Consider the following 21,213-nt stretch of genomic DNA (forward strand, 5'->3'; position numbering starts at 1 on the left):
ATTTTATCCAGCTGTTTTTTTTTTCTTTTTCTTTTTAGCCTCTAGCACTAGTAGAGTTGAGTTTTATCTTGCAACTGCAGGAGACTGCTTTACTGGCCATCATACAAAGCTTTAAGCACAAAAGGTGGTTTTGTAGTCTTAGAAATCATTAAGTGGCAGTCAGTGGTGTTCAGCAATTCTTACTTTTGGACCTGTAGTTATACAGGGAAATAAAGGGATATTTCTGAATGGGAATTTTAAAAAGAAGCATTACAATTAATATATAAAATTAAAAAAATGCCAACAAGCGTTTAAGAAATGGTATTGCATCTTCCTACTCTTTGAACAATAACTATGCCAAGTTGTCTTTCCCAGCACACTTGCATTCTGCATGTGTGTGTGTATGTGCTTGTACTGAAAAATATTAGGAATATTAAGGTAAACCCCAGGTATTTCTTCAGTCACGTGGGATGTGCTGTGTTGCACTGTGAGGCTGAGGGAGAAGTGGCCTTCGTCTGTCTCCCAGTGGGAGCTCTATTTCTCAGATATATTTTTTTCTTTTTGACTGTGCATTGCTGCTTGATGTCAGTTGGGGTCCCATTGTGGCATAAATCCTCAAAGGAGAGAACAGTTCAGTGGTACTGCATTCCAGCCAGATAGCCTGGAGGCTTTATAGTTCTGTTAAAGTATTCCCCAAAGAAAAGTTAAGGGGAACAACACTCTCCTAAACTTCTAAAGGCTGTATCAGGAATATGCTTGAACCTTGTTTGGAAAATTACATTACTCTCTGACCTTGAACATGAATGGGTGACTTCATTTCACTGTCTTCAGTTGAATTTTTCTTGCCTTGGAGTGTTTATAAAAACACTTGAAAGTTCTAATGGTTTAAAACTCGAGAAAAACCCAAAACAACAAGCAACCCAAACCCAAACAAACCCCAACATGCAAAGTTACAAAAAAGGAGGGGAAACATGTATCACTCTCAAAATGTTAAAATCTGATGAAATACAAGCAAACTTGTAATGCCCTAAGGAGGCATCACTCAGCAAAAATGACAGAGGAACCATTAACATTAAGAGGAACCATTAACTGCAAAATTCAGTTTGTAGAGTCGGATATGGAGAAATGTAATAAACAGTACTAAAGCATTGCAGATTTGCAGCACCATGCGACTTTCTGGGGAACAGCTGACTTTGGCAGTGCAAAAAGCCCTTCCAGGCTCTGGCACAATTCTTTTCTGTGCTTTGAGGCTTTATTCCTGGACATCAGACCTCATAACTCATCTTGCTGAATCTGGATACCTAGTTTACAAGTCCCTTGTATCCAGTTTGGCTAAGAAATCATATGCAAGCTATGTGAATATTTGTAAAAATCCTCTTTTATGCACAACTCAATATATATGTATGTTTATAGTAGAAGGAGGAGCAATGGGAAGCTCTCATCTTAGTGTCTGAAAAGAAATGCTTTGATACACAAGTAGCATTCTTGTAAATGTAGTGCCAGCCAAATGCATCTTTGGCTAGCACATGAGCAATAAAATTAGCTAACACATCACTTGCTGCTAATGAAGAGGAATAAGCTCGTCATGAAACCTTCACTGAACTGCTATTCTATTGAGCTTGACTTTTCTGCCCTGATAGAATAAGAAACTGCGTCTAAAAAAAAAAAAAAAAGGAGCAAAAGGGAGGGGGGAATGTGGGTATATGGGTGCTGGTAGAAAGGAGTCATGTTATCATTGTGACAGCTCAGAATGTGAAAAGCAGGTCTGGAGGAGTGCAGGGATGGCCTGTTGTTCTTGTCACAAATGTGATCTGGTTACTAATAAGTAAAATACTAAGACTGCAACAAGACCCCACCTGAGAGAAAGAACTTCAAAGACCTAGACTAGAGCCCAAAAGAATACTTAAAAGAGGTTATATACTGCTTTAATGGTAGAAGGCCTTTGCACAACATAGTGTTGCTTTTGCTGTAACTGCCATCTTAATGTTGGTAATTTAAAACGCATTATGTCAGGAATGTTTTGGGGTTTGGTTTTGGTTTGTAAGACTGCACGACTTGAGTGTAGTGACATGCACTTGGGCCTCCAATGTACAGTAGCAGATGCTAGTTTTTATTCATGGCTGGATTTCATGCATAAGGATCCTGGTACTCAACTGGAAATGAAGCTATCCTGGAGTGCCTTTCTTAAAACAGCAGTGCTGTTCTGCAGTGTGGTGTGCCTTTCCCTCGAGGTTGGGTCTAGTTCTAGCTCAGCTTTGAGAGCGCCTTCTGTGCGAGTATCTTTACCTTGTTTTACATGTGTTGAGAGTTTGTGAGATTTCAGTGGAATCAGTCAGTTCCTGAAGGCAATTTTTTTCCTGAGGAACTTATATTGGTTCTTTGCTGGGTGCTGCAGTGTTTGTTCATATTCTCAAATTGGCTTATAATTCTTACATTGGTATTAATGTCAACACTAGTGGCCAAATTTGCATGTTTCGTTAGTCTGAATCAGACAAAGGCACAAGTGGAATGAGGAAAAATTAGTCTGGCTGAAGTCTGCCCATTCTCTTGGGTGGGAGAACTTTCTGATTGCATTGGTGACATGCATAACATGTCTCCTGCTCTCCTAAGGATTTCAATACAAGTTCTGAAGAAATTATAGGAAAATGCTTTCTGTTCTTGTCCTTTCAAGCTAAATCTTGTCTTTAAATTCAGTTTCTAAATCCATTATTGCTTTCAAGACGTAAATCATACTGATCCAGAGGAAGGTTTCAAACCAAATGGTGACTAAGTATTTGAAGATTGTTGCCCCATGCTTGTCTTCCTCTGAGTTACAAAGGCTGTAACGCCTGATACTGTCTGCTAATCACTTTGGGGAAATCTTGCTGCTCAGTGTTGCTGCTGAAATGATTCACTGCCCTCTACGTCAACTCAGTTCTTTACTGTTAAGATAAAGAATGTAGAAGACAGGAAAATGGGAGATATTGCATTCAAGAATACAATTCTGCACTTGAATACAGAGGCTTGGACTTCCCTACTGTGTAGAAATGATTTGATTTGGAGTACCAGATGGGTAACTCTTGTTCCTTGAGTTACAGTTTTAAGCCTCAGATCTCACTCAGTGTTGGGCTTGATATGAAAAGGATGTGGCATGTTTAGTAACATAACTGGTAACACCAGTTATGAAAAGGTGTTAACAGGAATCTGGAAGGGGTTTTCAGTGAACAGTATGATGCTTCTTGTTTTGGGACAGCTCATTTGCTTATACTTGACCCTTTTTCCCTTTCTTCAGAGTTCAGAAGCTCTTGTAGGGTGTTATGTTACCTCTGTAGTATTAAAAGTATTGATGAATAGTGCCACTTGACTTGTGGGAACAGGTTAATCTTCACTGGTTAAAGCAAGGCATGTGGCTGAGGCACAGTGGCTGCCAGTCGAGGGACAGGAGTGAACTGGAGCTGAGGCTGAGCCTGCTGTGGACTGTGTGTAGGGGGTGGGAAGTTCCCTGTTCTGTAACTAAAGTGAATGGATTTCAGGGAAGTAAGATTGCACCTTTGGGAAAAAGCTATGTACAGACCTGTGTGTGAGATTTGGAAGGAAGCTATGTACAGACCTGTGCGTACATGAAGCAAGCAAAGCTCTTTTTAGGCTTCTCTGCCAATGCAGTAGTTTGTAAAAGCTGTTTAAATAACATTATTTTGCCTCAGTATAAGATTTCTGAATTAGCACATAATAGTGCTAATGAGGAGATGATTTGTCCAATGTTCTGTTGATGCACCCACCATGGGTCATTTGGTTAGACTGAACTCTAAATAGTTTAAATAGCTCTCCAATGAGCAGACTTAAAGAGTAATGAGGAACAATTATGGCTGTATATACAATTATTTTGTTATGTTTGAAATTAGAAATCCTCTTCAGAATAGGATTCTGCCCTTGTGTTTGTGTAGGTCTCAGCACAGCGCAGAAGGCTTTGGGTACCATTACAGTAGAAGGGATTTCGTGCAGCTAACAGGCACCTCGAGCAGTGAATATCTACTAATACACACTTTCCTCTCTCCTTTATTTTACCATTAATGCAAACCTGGTCTGTGAATTCTGGTATATAGATAATCCTGGAGTACCACATGCATTCAGAACTGAATGCTGTGTGCTCATTCCTTACACAGCTGTTCTGATGTGAGGTCTGAAGCAAAGTGTGTGTTTTCCAGAATCGGAGCTTTCTGTAGTTGGGGAAATATTACTGCTGCCTGTTACTGTTGGCCAAATTTGATTGCTACATCAGGAGCCTGTGCTCCGTCAAAAGTTGGGCAAAAGAGTGAGTACCTTCTGAAAGGGGCATTAGAGCCCCTGAGGTAGGCAGCAAGTTACTGTGTATCTTGGGTGCTAATTGTGTCGCTCTCCACCAAATATCTAGAGAAACCAGGCTTCCACCACCAGCTCTTCAGCCATAGATGTGCTTTTTCCAAGGCCAGGGAGGATAGGGAGAATAGACTCTTAATCACTATTCCTCAGGTCTATCTGTTAAGCTGCCTCTGTGATGGGGTTTCTTTGCACTCTCCTCCCCTTCCTTTCATGTCTGTGTTGTGGCTGGGACCGAGCAGCTGGGCTGTGTTCTTGCTTCCCAGCCTACGTGGAAGAAGGAAGATAAAAAAAAAAAAAAATTATATTCCTGATGGCTTTTGATTATTTTCACTGTCTTTCCACTATTGTTCATACCATGGCCTCTCTTTCCATGCCTGTTTGTAACTGTTCTTTCATGACACTTGAGCTTCATGCAGAGCGCAGGTTTGCTGCCTGTAGCAGGACTTCTTCCAGCTTCCTGCAGGCCTTGTCCTTTCCAGAGTGCCTGACATACTTCCCAGAAATGCTATAATAAATGTATATATAAATATAGCTAATGAAATTGCTTGTCTAACTGGTGATGCAAATAAGAGCCTTATTTCTTCATGAAAGACAGTGTTGTGTCTTTTTTAATTCATTGCTTTCAAAGGCATTACAGGTTTACTTGAAGTTAGATTAATTTCAACAAAATCACATACACAGACATGCAGACATGACATAGTATCTACATACGTCTGTATGTACGCACACATGCTCTCTGGGACATCAACAGGAATTGTCTGCTTAGATTGGATTTGAAAATGGACATTGCAATGTGGGTTTTTTTTTTTGCTTTAAACAGATTGCATCTCTTGAATCGTTCATCAGAGCTTCTTGAGGTGTTTGCGTATGTGCTCTTTGTTTGGAGATGCCTTCTTATAAATACTCCATTTTCAAATGCATCTTCAAATACTCAGTCACCATTTGGTTTGAAACCATTTCATTTGTTTGGAAATATGTTGAACAGCCATGCTTGGTTTATTTCCAAATGTCTTTGGGACCTTGGGTTGGCTTATAGCCTGAAGTTCATATATCTCCTTTTCATATTTGAACAACTCATGGAGCACAAGGACTGTAGTGTAAAATGGCAGGTGTCCTCTGTGAAAAACACCCATGGCCAAACGCAGTGTGTTTTACAAGCAGCTGGGGTGGGAGAATGTCCTACGTTATTTCAGTTAAAAGAACAGGAAAATGAAAACAGAAGTTATATGCTCCTACTTGATATAAATCACATAGTGTTAATACAAGTATTTTGATGTAACTGTTGCCTTTTGAGACACCTGCTAAGGAGCTATGTCAGATTTCCATGTTACTGTTTTCAGCTTGTGGGTTTTTTTTCCTCACCCTTTCCAAGTTAGTGAAGGTGTTACGGTGGCTGTTCCTGAAAAGTACCCTGCTGCTAAGTCTATAAAGTGTTTTTTCTTTTCTTGGAATAACTTAAATAGCTTTCATTAGTCATGAACTTCAGGAAAAACAGCTGGGAAAGAACAGTAGAGAGGTGTCATGATGGCACTTCTATTTTTATTTTTTTTGTGATACGTGTGAAAGAACATTGTATTAGCTGTAGGGCAAATAAAATACAATGTGATAAATTTCAGATGTTGGTTTTATTTGTCAGTTTCATTTGTTTGCTTTTTAATCATCCAGAGCTTTTAAATCTGAAAAGATACTGGAAACATTTTGAGCAACTATAATCATAGAATAGTTAGGGTTGGAAAGGACCTTAAGATCTTCCAGTTCCAAACCCCTCTGCCATGGGCAGAGATAACTCACCCTAGACCATGTTGCCCATGGCTCTGTCCAACTTGGCCTTGAACACTTATCAGGGATGGAGCATTCACAGCTTCCTTGGGCAACCCATTCCAGTACCTCACCACCACCCCCCCCAGTAAAGAAGTTAACATTTAACCTGAGCTTCCCCTGTTTTAGTTTGAACCCATTGCCCTTATCCTGTTGCTACCTTGATCATCAAAAGATGCGTCTTAATCTCTTGTTACTTTAGTTTCATTTTGCCTCATTCCTTCCGTAGCTATAGGAAATGTGCCTAACCCTTGGTTTAGAGGATTAAGGTAATCTTATTTCAGGGTTGGTTTGTGGTGGGAGCAATACAAGGGTTTCTGTCCTGGGACCAAGGAGAACTGACACTTTAGCCCTTCAACATCTTTTTGCCTGATACCCCAAGTTGAATATTTTGGCCTGGACTTAATTACCTTCCTTTAATAGTAAGTTGTCATACTGCCATATACACAACAGCAGCAGGACTGCATTGTACTGGTTGCTGTACAAACACAAGATATTTAATACACCTACCTTCTGTAGGTGAGTGTGTGTCTAAACAAAAACTGTAAGAGTTTGAAGGCAAGCCGAATGAGCAGTGGTGTGGCAGCAAATGTCATGTTAGTTTTATTTTAATCTGTTTTTCTTCTGATAGGACGTTTACCAGAGCATTGTATGATGTCCAAAGTCGTGCCTCTATCTTTTAGACATTCTCTCTTTGTTAGTTCTTCAAATATCCCTTTGAAATTTTACATAAAAACCTTCTGGTTGAAGTTGCTCCTTACCTGTAATTCCCCATTCCTAATTTACAGTCAGTTATTTTTTTCATATGTTGATGTGATTTACCTTAGCAAGTCTTAATATTTCATCACCTATCCATATTATTTTTCTGTCTGCCCCAAGTTTATGTACCACAGGGTGTCCCTTCTGCATGCTTTTAACATTAATAAATCTGGTATTTAAAAAAGGAAAGGAAGCACTCTGACAATGTGAAGTGGGAACGCGCAGTCAGTGCAGAGCAGCGCTCTTTAATCAGAGCATCCAATTAAAATAATGGATGGCTTTAAGGGCTGGAGTGCTACCAGAACTGAAAATAAATTCAGGAGCTTAAAGGGTAGAAATGCTGCAAGCAAGGACTAAAAGCCAGGATTAAAGTCCCAAACTTAAGCTTCCTCTGCTGAAATCAACAAAGGAATGACTTTACCACAAGGATAACTTTTCTGCCACTGTTTGCACGTCATCAGGAGTGGTGTTTGCAGCTCTTATCAAAACCATCTCCTAGTCTGATTGTTCAGACTAGGGCTGAATACATGCAAAGCTGGGCTACTACAGTGATAAAGAGAATGAAGAGCCTGTTTTACAAGAGAAAACTAGAAGGTAGTTTGTTTAGTCCAGGAGGGCAAGCTGCAAGTACCGCTTTCGATGAAGGGGTCTCTCTGTAGAAACAGCAGAGCTGCCGAAGTAAAAAAACTATGGCAGAGGGAGTAAAAGACTAAAGGCAGAGGGAATAAACTGACTCTGCATAATTTAGGCTGAAAGGAACAGGGAGATTTTTCACGACCAGCACAGTATAGCTTTGGAGGAGCTTTGTAACAGGAGCAGGGGGGAGGGAGGCAGAAGCCCCCCACTAGCTGTGGGTAGATAGATCTCCGTTAGTTTCTGAATGGGTTACGTAGCTTATGAGTGGACTACGTGATCCTGTGGCAAAGCACTGGACATTCAGTAGGTTTCTGCCAGGGCTGATTTCCTCCTGCTTTTTTGATAGACTAGAACTGAAGAGCACTAATGATTCTCAGGATGGTGTCTTAATGATGTGGCTAGAATATTTTAAGTTATAGTTAGGCATGGGAATTCATGGTCAAAATTTAGCCCCTGGTGTTTGCAACCTGCAAACAGGCACAGCAAAAGTAGAGTACGAAATTGGATGTGGCATCCAACTAGAGAATAATTAGAGAGAGAGAATGTTGCAAAGTAAGTTTCAGTGGGGCTGCAGCAACCCTGACAGAACATACTCTACACATTGTTTCCTGAATTTCTTAGGGTTTGCATGTTTAAAGTAATGAATGAAAATTCCCACAATGGTGGGTTATTGCAGAAAGGTTTGCAATCAATTCTGGATCATCTCTTCTGGCATGAGCTTTATTTTTTCCTTCCGCAGGGAACCTGTATCTGTTTCCTGCATCTGTTGCCCATCCTTCTTTGTGAATGGAAAGCAAGTAATGAATTTCTGTTGTTAGCGATTAATTCCCCTTGCCAAATCTTGGAGCACCTATTGTCTCCTTCAGACACAATGTTCTTGGGAAAAAGTCTTACTTATTGTAACCTCTTGTGCAATCTTCACTTGGATAATAAATACATCTTGGCAACGAGGAGCTTTCTGAATGAAATATGTTGCTGGACAACCCTGTAGTACAGCAAGAACGCAAGCAGCTGCCAGCACTGGTGGAGTGCAGCCAGGCAAGAGGGGAACATGGGGAAAGCCTTTCACATTGCCTACAGCACACGGAGCAAGGTGAAGTCTGTGTGCGCACACATCCAAATATCTGTTTACCATCAAACAAGGATTTTCGCTGTTGAGCATTTGAACTTGAAGGTGGCCTTCCTTCTAGCAAAATCTTGAGATCTAGTGAAAAGCTGCCTTCTACTATCTCAAGACTGCAGAAATAACAGTGTAGCAGTCTGGTTTGGGTAGCCTTCTGTAAGAACTAGCTGGGAAACACCCTCCATCCCATTTTTCTCTGTGAACCCACAGCTTTGGGATCCTGCAGTGTTGCTTCAGTCTGCTTCTTTGTTCATGGGCTGAATTTGGTTTTCCATTAGATCTGTCCAGGTCCATGGCTGGCCACTTAAGCCTCATTTTAATATTGCAGCTATAACATTAATTAAAGGTATATTAGCGTTAATTGTAAAAGCACATTTTCCCCTTGTAGCTTTTCACCTTTTTCTGTTTTATTTTTTCACCAATAGCTAGTGATGTCTGGAAGCAAAAAGGTGCATAAAAGCCCTGTACAGGGAGTTTGAATCCTCCAAAGGGAATACACAGAATGCAAAGAGTGAGCTGTAGCCAGTACCACTCTGTTCTATTGCTGTTTCTGTACACTGGCAGTGGGTTGTGTTTCTCCCTGCAGCCTGCCAGTAGCTGTGGGGTTAGCACAGCACAGCTATCAGCTGTTTTCTCAACCCATACTGTGGCTCACAGCGTTTGGCCTGGCGAAAAGGAAACTAAGGACGCTAAGGGGCTGATGCAGCGTACCTTGCAGTAAATGGATATCTTTATTGACCTCAGAGGGAGCTGGATTTGATCCTGTACATCCTTGAATGTTTTGGTGTTGGATATGGCTCTGAGTGGATTATTTTCATGTCTCATTTCTGGTCTTCTTTCCCTTCTCTTTCTAAAATGTGCTTACTTCAGAGAGGCATAAAATCAAGCCAACTCTGTCTGTGTCAACGTAACTGTGCACTTTTATCCTTGCCCAGTGTTTGTCTCTTGTTTCCTCAGCCCTTCTACTGTCTGCAGTATCAGTTTGCAAGATTTTGGCACTGATTTCTGTCCTTGAGCCATTCTGCTGCTTCTTACAAACACCCTTCATCTTACTTAAGCCTGCCCTCTCCAACAAGTGTTGTTACTGACACTGCTTAATCCATTTCTGCCCTTCTTCCCATCCCTCAGAAGAGTCCTTATTTTGATTTCCAGCAAATGCAGCACAGGCTCTGGTCCTGCTGCCAGTAGGGAGGCAGCTTCCCCTTCAGCAGGATCCTGGAGGCCAGACCTTTGCTACCTTGTCCCAGCCACACTCCCTCACTCAGCAAACCTCATCACTGTTGAATACAGGAAGGAGAGGGCCACCATGCCCCATTAGCCAGCAGCTGCCTTGGGCATCAGGCACACCCTCCAAGTCCCAGCTATACATCAGCTTGTTGCCCATCCCTGATGAAAAGGTGATCAAATGAATAAAACCCTTTTCAGGTCGCTGTCAGAGAGAGAAAGCTGTGAGCATGGAGGATGGCAATGTGAAAAACAATGCAGAGGAGGCCAAAGGCCACTGTTAACAGTGATGGAGCTCCTTGCTGCCCTCCACTCTCCTGGAGTATCCTGTGCCCTCAGAGGCATTTGTCTCCTGGGTGGAGAATTATGATTTTGTGTGATCTGTCTCTGAGAAAAACTTTTTCCTTTTTTGTGTGGAATGTTTAATTTTTGTTGGTTGCTCTCTGTCTGCTTGGAGATGCCACGACGCTTTTGTGAACCAGCATCAGAAACTGAGGCTGTTGGTGTCTTACGATAGCTACAGGGCAAAGTGCCAGAGGTATTGGGTGGTGTATGAGGAGTCACAGGTGTTCTTTTGAGCCACAAAAAAGCCTACTTCATTTTTTCCAGTAGTAATGTGGATGCTAAGCAAACATGGTATGTAATGAGGAAACCCTCTGGAGGATGGGAGCTGACTTAATGACTGATGAGTAGCAGTGAGCTGGAGCACTGGGCTCTGCTGCACTGGGGGCTTGTTAGGGGTAAGACTGCTGCTGGTCCTGAGCTCTTGCTGGCCCTCTTAGGTTAGCATACGGCCCACAGTGAAATGTATTGGTTTTTCGTCTCCCGTTAAACCTGAAGTTTAAATGTGAATCCCGTAATGTGTCTGCTGAAGGTAGAACGTGCTGCTTCAAATAGACCAGTGTCATTTTTACTCTGCTTATCTGACATAAGCAGTGGCAAAAGAGGAAGAAGTAGTGCCACAGTAGGGAGGGGGATTGTTTTCAGAGATTATACCACTATCCTGGTGATAAAAAAAATAACCTATTTTATCCGCTTTGAATTGTATACAGCTAAGAGAGGGAAAACTGATTATATGGGCTGTCTTATTAATCATTAAGGCAGTTGTTTACCAAGCATATGTTCTTTCTGTACTCCATTGCAGACAAAACCAAAAAAACCTGAACATCCGAGCCAGCACAAATGTGGATATGGAGCACATTTGATTTAGGAAACTTCAAGACTTGTGATTTAAGGCTAGATCCAGCTGGTGTAAATAGGCAGAGTGTGTTAGCAGCCCTGTGGAACTGGGCTGTAAAGCCCAGAGTCCCTGGATGATGGGAATGGTGAGCACTAGGATGCGAATTTGCTAATACTTTAGAAATGTATCCAGAAGAAGAAAAAAAGGGAGGAAAAAAAAGTTGTGGGAAATTCTTTCCTTCATACATAATAGTTTTCTGTTGATTTAAAATTGCCCTTAGTAATGTGTAGATGCCAGTGAAATATTTCAGCTATCGGAAATGTGAAACCAACTGCTGCCTTTCTATGAATTATGAGTCATAAATTGTATGAAAAATATTCAGTCTTGCTATAGCTATTCCCCAAGCAGAACCTCTGAGTAATGGAGAATATGCTGCTGTTTTGGGGGGAATAGGAGGGGACTGAGCTAAGCAAAGCAGAATGCCAAGTGCCAGTGTGTGGGTCTGTGCTAAGTGTGAATTAGTGTCATCTGAGACGATCCTCCCTTGCAAAGTAAACACTCAGTGAGTATGTTACATGTACATGCAGGTCAGGCAAACAAAGTTGGTCTTCGCTCTAGATGGTGTGGGAAAGGGTTATACATGTTGGGGCTACCTGAGTGCCAGTGCACAGAACTGACCCATGGGAGAGGTGTGCTTGTGCCAACCCAGGGGTCACTTCTGCAGGTGGTAAGCCAAGCCAGGAAGGCACAAAATCCATCAGATCAGCGCTCAGTGGGCAGGTTGTGATGGCGGTATTACCCTAAAAACAGCAGTGAGGTCGCAAGGTAATAGGTTACTGGTGTTTGCAGGTGACTCACAGAATCACAGAATAGTTCAGGTTGAAGGGACCACTTCAGGTCATCTAGTCCAACCTCCCTGCTCAGGCAGGGCCACCTAGAACACAATGCTCAGGATTGTGTCCAGACAGCTCTTGGAATATCTCCAAGGAAGGAGACTCCACAACCTCTCTGGCCAGCCTATTCCAATGCTCAGTCACCATCACAGTGAAGTTGTTCTTCCTCATGTTCAGATGGGACTTTCTATGTTTTAGTTTATACTCATTGCCTCTTGTCCTGTCATAGAATCATAGAATCGTTAGGGTTGGAAAGGACCTTAAGATCATCAGGCACTACAGAGTCTGGCGCCATCCTCTTGACAGCCCTCCCTTCAGATACTTCCACACATTAACCAGATTACCCTGAGCCTTCTCCTCTGTAGGCTGCACAGGCCCAGCTCCCTCAGCCTTTCCTCATATGAGGGATGCTCCAGACCCTTAATCATTCTAGTAACCCTTCACTGGACCTGCTTCAGGAGCATCATGTCTTTTTTTTTGTACTGGGGAGCCCAGAACTGGACGCAGCACTTCAGGTGAGGCATCACCAGGTCTGAGCAGAGAAGGGAGAGTCACCTGCTGTCAGTGTTCTTCCTAATACAGGCTAGGATACCATTAGCCTTCTTGGCCCCAGGGGCACATTGCTGGCTCATGGGCAACTTGTTGTCCACTAGGATCCCCAGGCCCCTCTCCACAGCACTACTTTACAAGAGGTCAGCACCCAGCCTGTACTGGTGCAGGGGGTTATTCCTGCCCAGGTTCAGGACCCTGCCCTTGCCTTTGTTGAATTTCAAAAGGTTCCTCTCTGCCTATCTTTCCAGCCTGTCCACATCCTTCTGAATGACAGCCCATCACTCCGAGGTACCAGCCACTCCTCTCAGTTTTGTATTATCAGCAAACTTGCTGATGAGGCACTCTGTCCTTTCATCCAAGTCATTGATGAATAACTTAATACTGGACCCAGTATTGACCTTTGGGGGACACCACTAGTTACACATCCCCAACTAGACTGCACCACTGACCACAACCCTCTGAGAACTGCCATTCTGCCTCAGTCCACCTCATTGTTCACTTGTCTAGCCCTTCTTCTTGACAGTGACATCCATTTCATCCAAAGTCAGTGAAGAGTCCAGTTCAAATTAGCCCTCTAATCTTCTGCCACCAAAGGTCACTTTATCTCCCGTTATCTATTTTATGAATTACCTCTTGGAGATGATTATAGAAAGGTGCTTAACAACTACTTTTGACTAAGTATTGAACTTATTAATGGGTGAAGTTCAGTGAGTTGAATTCAGTGTTAAAGCTCTGGATTTCAGTTTCTCTGTCATTTCAGAAAAGACTATGTAACCTTGTGTGGATCTTGCTTTGCAACCAGAAGCTAGAATCATTGTTGAGAGGTATTTTATATACCAAGAGGTATTTTATATACCTGAGCTTTAAGTAAAAGTATAAACAAACTGCAGGAGAACGTGACTTGCTGGCCGTAGACCAGGGGATGCTAACTGTGGTTGTGTTAGTGTAGTTTAACTACAGCATTCATATTTATTCCAGTTTTAGTTTTCAGGTTGTGTGTCTGGCACCCATATTAACTTCTCAGTGATGGATGTGTGCCCAACAAAATACAGCTAAAAAGATAACAGTGTGAAATGCAGTTTGGTACGCCTGGTCATTTTTCAAATAGAGAATGTCCCAGCTGCACAGCAGCAGTCTGTCTTCCTCAGTGACTAGTCAGCAGAAATCAGCCCTCACCTAGTTGGCTTCTTGTGGCATCTGTGAAAGGGTAAAAACTTCTATTGTGTTCAGGTGTGACTCAGACCCATGCTCTCAAATTCCAAAAGCTAAGTATTTTGTTTTATTTCATCCTATGTCAAACTATGCTGCCTTTTCCACATCTGATTCAAATTTTATTTTAAGGAATCTTAAAGTGCACATTACAGTTTGATGCTTCTTTAATTGCCAGAGTCTGGGTAGGTTGTGTGTTTTGTTACTTTCTTTTTTTAATGTTTGAGTTGTATAAGGCATGCAGATGTTTTCAAAATATGAGTCCATTTGGCTTCAGGCAGCTGTGATCTGGTGTGAATTTGAAAATGTTTCTATAGCTGTAAGAACACTTAACTGCAATACAGTGCTTGGGGTTTGTCTCAGTGTGATTCAATACTTGTTTGCTTTATACAGGAGATGGCTGTGCGAGCACTAAAGCAGACGGGTAGCAGAAGTATTGAAGCAGCTCTGGAGTATATCAGTAAGATGAGCTACTTGGATCCTAGAAATGAACAGATAGTGCGTGTAATTAAGCAGACCTCACCAGGTAAGAATGAACTTTGTTTTTTTACATAGTGTTCTTCTTCCTTGCAATAAGCTAGGAGGATTGTGGCTGGTGAGAAGTAGTAGATGCCAGTGTTCAGTAGGAGTAGTGTAGGAGACAGTGAAGCAAACATAGCCCTGCCAGGTGTACAACTCACCTGCTTGGCAGGAGTTGTCCATGTGCACATTGTTCAGCTTGATTCTGTTTCAGAATATTGCATTAATCAGAAAAACTTGCAGTCTAGAGGGCAAGCCTGTTAGGTCAGTGCCACTGTTCTTGCAGAACTTGTGAAATCAAGATTTTAAAAGGAAATTATTTAGGCATAAATGGTTCAGGTCCTGTGACTTGTGAAAGCTAAAGAAAACTGAAGGGGAACGTAACCGTTTGCTCTAGGGCAGCCTTGGTTGTAGCGGTCATGAGGTGGTTGAATTCGAGATCTTAAGGACAGTGAGAAGTGCGTGCAGCAAGCTCACAGCCCTGGGCTTCAAGAGAGCAGACTTTGTCTTCTTCAGGAACCTGCTTAGTAAGGTTCCATGGGATATAGCCCTAGAGGGCAGGGGGGCCCAAGACTGTGGGTTGGTATTCAAGGATCACCTGCTGCAAGCTCAGGAATGCTGCATCACGACTAGAAGGAAGTGCAGCAGGAGGGCCAGGAGACCTCCTTGGATGAATAAGGAGCTGCTGAGGAAACTTCGAAGGAAATTAGAAACTTATAAAACGTGGAAGCAAGGACAGGTGGCCTGGGAAGAATACAGGGATGTTGTCCAGGAAGCTAGGGCCCAAGTTAGGAAAGCTAAGGCCCAGTTAGAATTAAACTTGGCAAGGGATGTTAAAGATAACAGGGAGGGATTCTGCAGGTACATAGCAAATAAAAGAGACTAGGGAGAACGTGGGCCCTTTCTGGAAGCTACCAGGAGAAGTGGGTACCCTGGATTTGAAGAAGGCTGAGGTTCTGAATGACTTCTTTGCCTCTGTCTTCACTGGCAAATGCTCTGACCACACCACCCAAGTCCTGGAAGGCAGACACAGGGACTGTGAGAATGAAGACCTTGTGCCCACTGTAGGAGAGGATCTGGTTCGAGACCTTCTTAAAAACCTTGAACATGCGCAAGTCCATGGGTCCTGATGAGATCCACCCGCAGGTCCTGAAGGAGCTGGCAAATGAAGTTGTGAAGCCACTGGCCATCATATTTGAAAAATCATGGCAGTCAGGTGAAGTTCCTGACGACTGGAAAAAGGGAAATATAACCCCCATTTTCAAGAAGGGGAAAATGGATGACCTGGGGAACTACAGACCAGTCAGTCTCACCTCTGTGCCTGGCAAAATCTTGGAGCAGATTCTCCTGGAAGGCATGCTAAGGCACATGAAAAACAACAAGGTGCTTGGTGACAGCCAGCATGGCTTCACTAAGGGGAAATCCTGCCTGACCAATTTGGTGGCCTTCTATGATGGAGCTACAGAACTGATGGACTGGGGTAGAGCAGTTGATGTCATCTACCTGGAATTGTGTAAAGCCTTCGACACTGTCCCACACGACATCCTTGTCTCTAAATTGGAGAGACATCAATTTGATGGATGGACCACTCGGTGGATAAAGAACTGGCTGGATGGCCACACGCAAAGAGTTGTGGTCAATGGCTCAATGTCCGGCTGGAGACCAGTAACGAGTGGTGTCCCTCACGGATCGGTGTTGGGACCGGTCTTGTTTAACATCTTTGTCACTGACATGGACAGTGGGATTGAGTGTGCCCTCAGCAAGTTTGCTGATGACACCAAGCTGTGTGGTTTGGTTGATAGGCTGGAGAGAAGGAATGCCATCCAGAGGGACCTTGTCACTCTTGGGAGGTGGGCTGATGCCAACCTTATGAAGTTCAACTATGAGAAGTGCAACGTCCTACACCTGGGTCGGAGCAATCCCAGGCACAGCTACAGGTTGGGCAGAGAAGAGATTCAGAGCAGCCCTGTGGAGAAGGACTTGATGAGAAAATGAACATGAGCCGGCTTCAGTGTGCACTTGCAGCCCAGAAAGCCAACCATATCCTGGGCTGCATCAAAAGGAGTGTGACCAGCAGGTCAAAGGAGGTGATCCTGCCCTTCTACTCTGCTCTTGTGAGACCTCACTTGGAGTATTGTGTGCAGTTCTGGTGTCCTCAACATAAAAAGGACATGGAACTGTTGGAACAAGTCCAGAGAGGGGCCACGAGGATGATCAGGGGACTGGAGCACCTCCTGCATGAAGACAGGCTGAGAAAGTTGGGGCTGTTCAGCCTGGAGAAGAGAAGGCTGCGTGCACACCTCATAGCAGCCTTCCAGTATCTGAAGGGGCCCTATAGGGATGCTGGGGCAGGATTCTTCATTAGGGACTGTAGTGACAGGACAAGGGGTAACAGGTTAAAACTTAAACAGGGGAAGTTTAGATTGGATAAGGAGAAAGTTTTTTAATGTAAGCATGGTGAGGCACTGGAATGGGTTGCCCAGGGAATTTGTGAATGCTCCATCCCTGGCAGTGTTCAAGGCCAGGCTGGACAGAGGCTTGGTTGACATGGTTTAGTGTGATGTGTCCCTTCCCACTGCAGGGGGGTTGGAACTAGATGATCTTCCTTTCCAACCCTAACTATTCTATGATTCTATAAAAATAGTGACAGCACAGTCGCCCCTTGTCTTTTTAGCGCAACCAGTGCTTTATATACCTGCAGTTTGTCCTCACTCAAAGAACTGATGAAAAGTGCCGTTAACACTTCCATTGTAGGAATGCTGCTGTCTTGTCTCTGCACATTCTTCCAGCTAAGATTAACATGTTGACACCCTGAAAGATTTGATTTCCAAACAAATGGAAGATGAGTAGTAAATATGAGAGGATATTTTGAATCCAACATATTGGAAAGAATACAGGACAAACTGTATGCAGCCTTTGCTGTAAAAGAAGGAGAGGGAAACAGGGATTTTTGAGGAGAACAGTGGAACAGAAAGATGTAGACAGATCTCCAGTGTGAGAAGTGAGCTCACTGTACAGAAGATGTGCACTATGTGATGGTCTAGTAGCTTGCAGTAGTGTTGGCTTTTAAGTTGTATTGAGAGTACTACTGGGAGGTTTTTTTCCCTTTTTGGTGCTGTACTTAACCCCCTGCTCTGTAGCTTCCTCCTGTCTGTGAGCAATGACTGGTGATACTGGTCCAGCTTTACAAACCAAGCTGTAGTGTGATCCGATGATTCCATAGTTCAGGAATTTGTGCTTCTATTTTTGTGATTTGATAGGACTCCCTGATGATTCCTGGCATGAGCAGTGCTGTGGGCCAGTAGCTCATTATCAGTAATAATACTTGGCACTTGTAACTTTAAATGTTCAGAGTGCTTAATTTAGATTTTGGAAGGTGTTTTTATAATACATACTCCCTATGCAGTGTGCCTGCGCTTGTGTGTGTGTGTGTGTGTGTCTGTATGTATGTATAGATGGGTGAGTAATGGAAAGTAATTGGTTCACCTGAACTGTTTCCTAACATTCTTCTGTGTTCTTTTGTAAAGGAAAGGGTATTGTGCCAAATAATGTAACCCGCAGGCCAAGCTTTGAAGGATCAAACGAGTCTTTTCCGTCCTACCATCAGATCAGTAATGCAGCCTATGAAGGGACAGGCTTTGGAGCAGAAGGTGCAAATATGCTTACTGAAGTTCCGAGGCCATACATGGACTATTTAATCTCTGCTTCACAGTCTACAGCTATGAATGCTCCTGTACAGCGACCCTCTGGAGTAGGCACTCACAGCACACCAACAAGCCATCAGCAGAAAACATACCCTTCAAATATTGAACCTTCTGTGATGAATTATCCAGTAGCTAATCACAGTAGTCAAGCATTGCAGCTACAGGCATCCCATGGCTCCAATAGCCAACATTACAGTAGGCAGCACATGATGGTGCAGGGGGAACCTATGGGGTATGGTGTTCAGCGGAGTCCATCCTTCCAAAACAAGATGCAGCAGGAGGGAGGATATGCCAATCTCCCAAATAAAGGGGCAGTTGTTCAGAATAATTCTGGTCATGCGTTTCAGCAGGCACCAGCAAGCTTGTATATGTCACATTCTCATCACAAACAGACAAGTCCTTCTTCTCATCAAATGCATGTGATATCCAGAGGTCCAGCCTTTGCCAATGATTTTTCAGACAGTCCACCACAAAATCTATTAACTCCATCTAGAAATAGCCTAAACATGGACCTCTATGACATGAATAATCCTCAAGTTCAGCAGTGGCAAGCAGCAACACCATCACGCCGAGATTCTTTACAAAATCCAGGAATAGAAACATCTCCACGGCAGCATGTATCCTTCAGACCTGATGCCACAGTGCCAAGCAGAGCAAACTCTTTCAACAACCACCAGCAACAGCCGCAAGTGACAGTGTCTATAAGACAGGTTCCTCCAGGAAAACCTGATCCTTCAATTACGTCTCCAAATACGATCACAACAGTCACATCTGCTCATATTCTTCAGCCAGTGAAGAGCATGCGAGTGATGAGACCTGAGCCTCAGACTGCAGTGGGACCTTCCCACCCTGCTTGGTTACCTGCACAGGCAGCGGCTGTGGACGGCTTGGAGATCATTGAGCAGCATGTGCCACCTGTTGGAGCACCTAATGCCTATCAGCTAGACATAGATTATGGTAACCAGGAGCTGCGATGTCCACCACCACCATATCCGAAACACTTGTTACTTCCTGGTGGCTCTGAGCAATTTGATGTCAACTGCTTATGCATGGGCGTAGAGCAGACTCTCCGTGTAGTCCCCAATTCAATGTGCAATAAGGTTGAGGAGAACAGTGAGCGAAATGATAAAAGCTGCAAGAACACCAAAGCTGAAAAGCCAAGTAAGGACAAAAAGCAGATTCAGACATCTCCAGTGCCTGTGCGAAAAAATGGCAAAGATGAGGAAAAGCGAGAATCCCGAATAAAGAGCTACTCACCATTTGCCTTCAAGTTCTACATGGAGCAACATGTAGAAAATGTCATAAAGACCTACCAACAGAAAATTAACAGAAGATTGCAGTTGGAGCAAGAAATGGCTAAAGTAATTCTTGTTTTGTTATGATAAAAGCTAATGTCACGTTGATTATTACCATTTTTAATTAGTCAAAAAAATTATAAAGGCACTGGAAGTAGCGTAGGTATCCAGCACCTCCCTATACCAGGCTATTTTCACTTAAAAGCATGGGTGCAGGTCTGGGAGGCTGTTTGAAAAACTTGAGATGTGAAAAAGTGTATCTTCATACCATAAAGTAAAATAAAGCAAAACCTCCCATACTAGGAGAGTGTTAGGGTTGCTTAGGCAAGACCTCAGAAACCAGGCTGGAGCTGGGATAACTTTAGGAGCTTTTGCAAAACTCTGAAAAAGGTTTTCCGTTTGCCTCAATTCTTCCTCCCTGTTCCATGATCGCCTCTCATTCACCAAAGCCTGGTTCAATTTGGTAGGATATTCACTGTGCCATATTTTCAGATGAATGTGTAATACTTGCCTGGAAGTTGTCAGTTAAACCTGCATAAGTAATAATATTGTGCAAGTAATTGTATCTCAGCCAGTTTGACCTGATCTTGGGACCCTTGTTGGAACTTGTTCTAGAAGCAGGTTCTCTGGGAGGTGATCTCTGGGAGGTGAGAGAGCATGTTTCACACCTCACTGTAGTGCTCAAACCTAAGGAGATTCACTGGCAGGGCTGCTGAATAGAAAGCTGCCAAGTTCTGATGCTTGTTCTGGCAGGTTTGGTTTTAATTTTTAGAAGTGGAAGAGTTTTGTTTTTTTTCCAGACGTGACAAGAGTATGACGAGTCTACTTCTGTATTGAAGGATAAATTCTAAGAAAAACTATTAACTTTTATTATTTATGCGTAATGGATAATAATTAACTACTTGATCTTCTGCAGCACAGTCAGTTTCCAGAGTCAATTAGTTTGGTGCTCATGTTGCTCCAGAAAACTTGGCAGTTTGTTTGTTGAGTTAAAATAGAAGAAATGTGCTTCTAAAAATCACTTGAAAGGCTGGCATTTTAGTGACAGGTAATAGTCTGTCCTCACTGCAAGTACAGATTGTGTTGTGTTGCTTGGATTTAGGGGATGTTTTCCTGAGATTGAGACAGGGGATGATCTTTAGAGAAGTAAAGCAGCAAATAATTGTGCTTGTTCTTCTCTTCCTGACTCTTTGTCTTTCCCTCACTTCATATCCCAGAGATAATTCAGCTCTAAACAAAAGTAACTCCCCTAGCAACCTCATCACTGGCTGGAATAATGCACACAGGAGATTTTGGCTATCTGAATATTGCATTATTCTAGAACGAACCAGGAACACAACACACTAATTATTTTACCTTAAAACAATAAATGCTTCCTTTATTAAGGATTGATGTACTTGCCTTTTTAAAAACAAGATTACTTGTTTGATTTGGCTGTGCCTCCAGTCTGAAAATTCATCCTACCTGTTCTGCAAGTTTCTGCAGACCTCCTCCATCCTTAATTCATACAGATTGCATTTTTATATGGCAGGCATCTCATTGCATAGGCTAACTGCCCACATTCATCTTTAAAGACCTAGACTACAGATGTGAAATTACATCACTCTGAGCAGCAGCAGGGTGTACAGTTGGGTCTCTAGCCTGCTCGTCAGTCCACTTCCCTCCACCCTCCTCCCCATTGCGCCTTCTCACCAGGTACTACTCTTCCTCTCAGAGTGGTTCAGTTGATGCCATTTAATTCAGGGGTTTGGAAATGGGCTATGCAGAATGAAAGGGGTATGCTGCAGAGGAGGAAATTTTAGAAGATCCTGGAGTTCAGCCCCAGGGGCTTCTGCTGGTGGAGGCCACTGGTGGCTTTCAGGAGGAAGCAGGCACTAAAGTTGGCAGTGTGCAGGCTCTGTCTTGAAGAGTGGGGAAAGTCTGGTTGGACACTGCTGCTTCTCCCTTTTTCAGGAGCTCTCTCCCTGCAGCCATGTGAAATGTT

The 21,213-nt window shown here is 43.1% G+C and overlaps 1 protein-coding gene across 3 annotated transcripts in view; it reads left to right on the forward strand.

Annotated features, from left to right (window-relative positions):
• LATS2 (large tumor suppressor kinase 2) overlaps window positions 1-21,213 on the forward strand; it is a 50,638-nt gene that overhangs the window by 21,481 nt on the left and 7,944 nt on the right. For all 3 annotated transcript variants that reach the window (XM_062615224.1, XM_062615226.1, XM_062615225.1), the window contains 2 exons: window positions 14,105-14,237; window positions 17,758-19,295. In XM_062615224.1, the coding sequence (XP_062471208.1) occupies window positions 14,105-14,237; window positions 17,758-19,295 (1,671 nt within the window). The remainder of the gene's footprint in view (window positions 1-14,104; window positions 14,238-17,757; window positions 19,296-21,213) is intronic.

This window comes from Pezoporus occidentalis, unplaced genomic scaffold (assembly GCF_034315485.1).
Source record: "Pezoporus occidentalis ecotype Australia unplaced genomic scaffold, CSIRO_AGI_Poc_V1 ctg18, whole genome shotgun sequence".
Classification (NCBI taxonomy): Eukaryota; Metazoa; Chordata; class Aves; order Psittaciformes; family Psittacidae; genus Pezoporus; species Pezoporus occidentalis.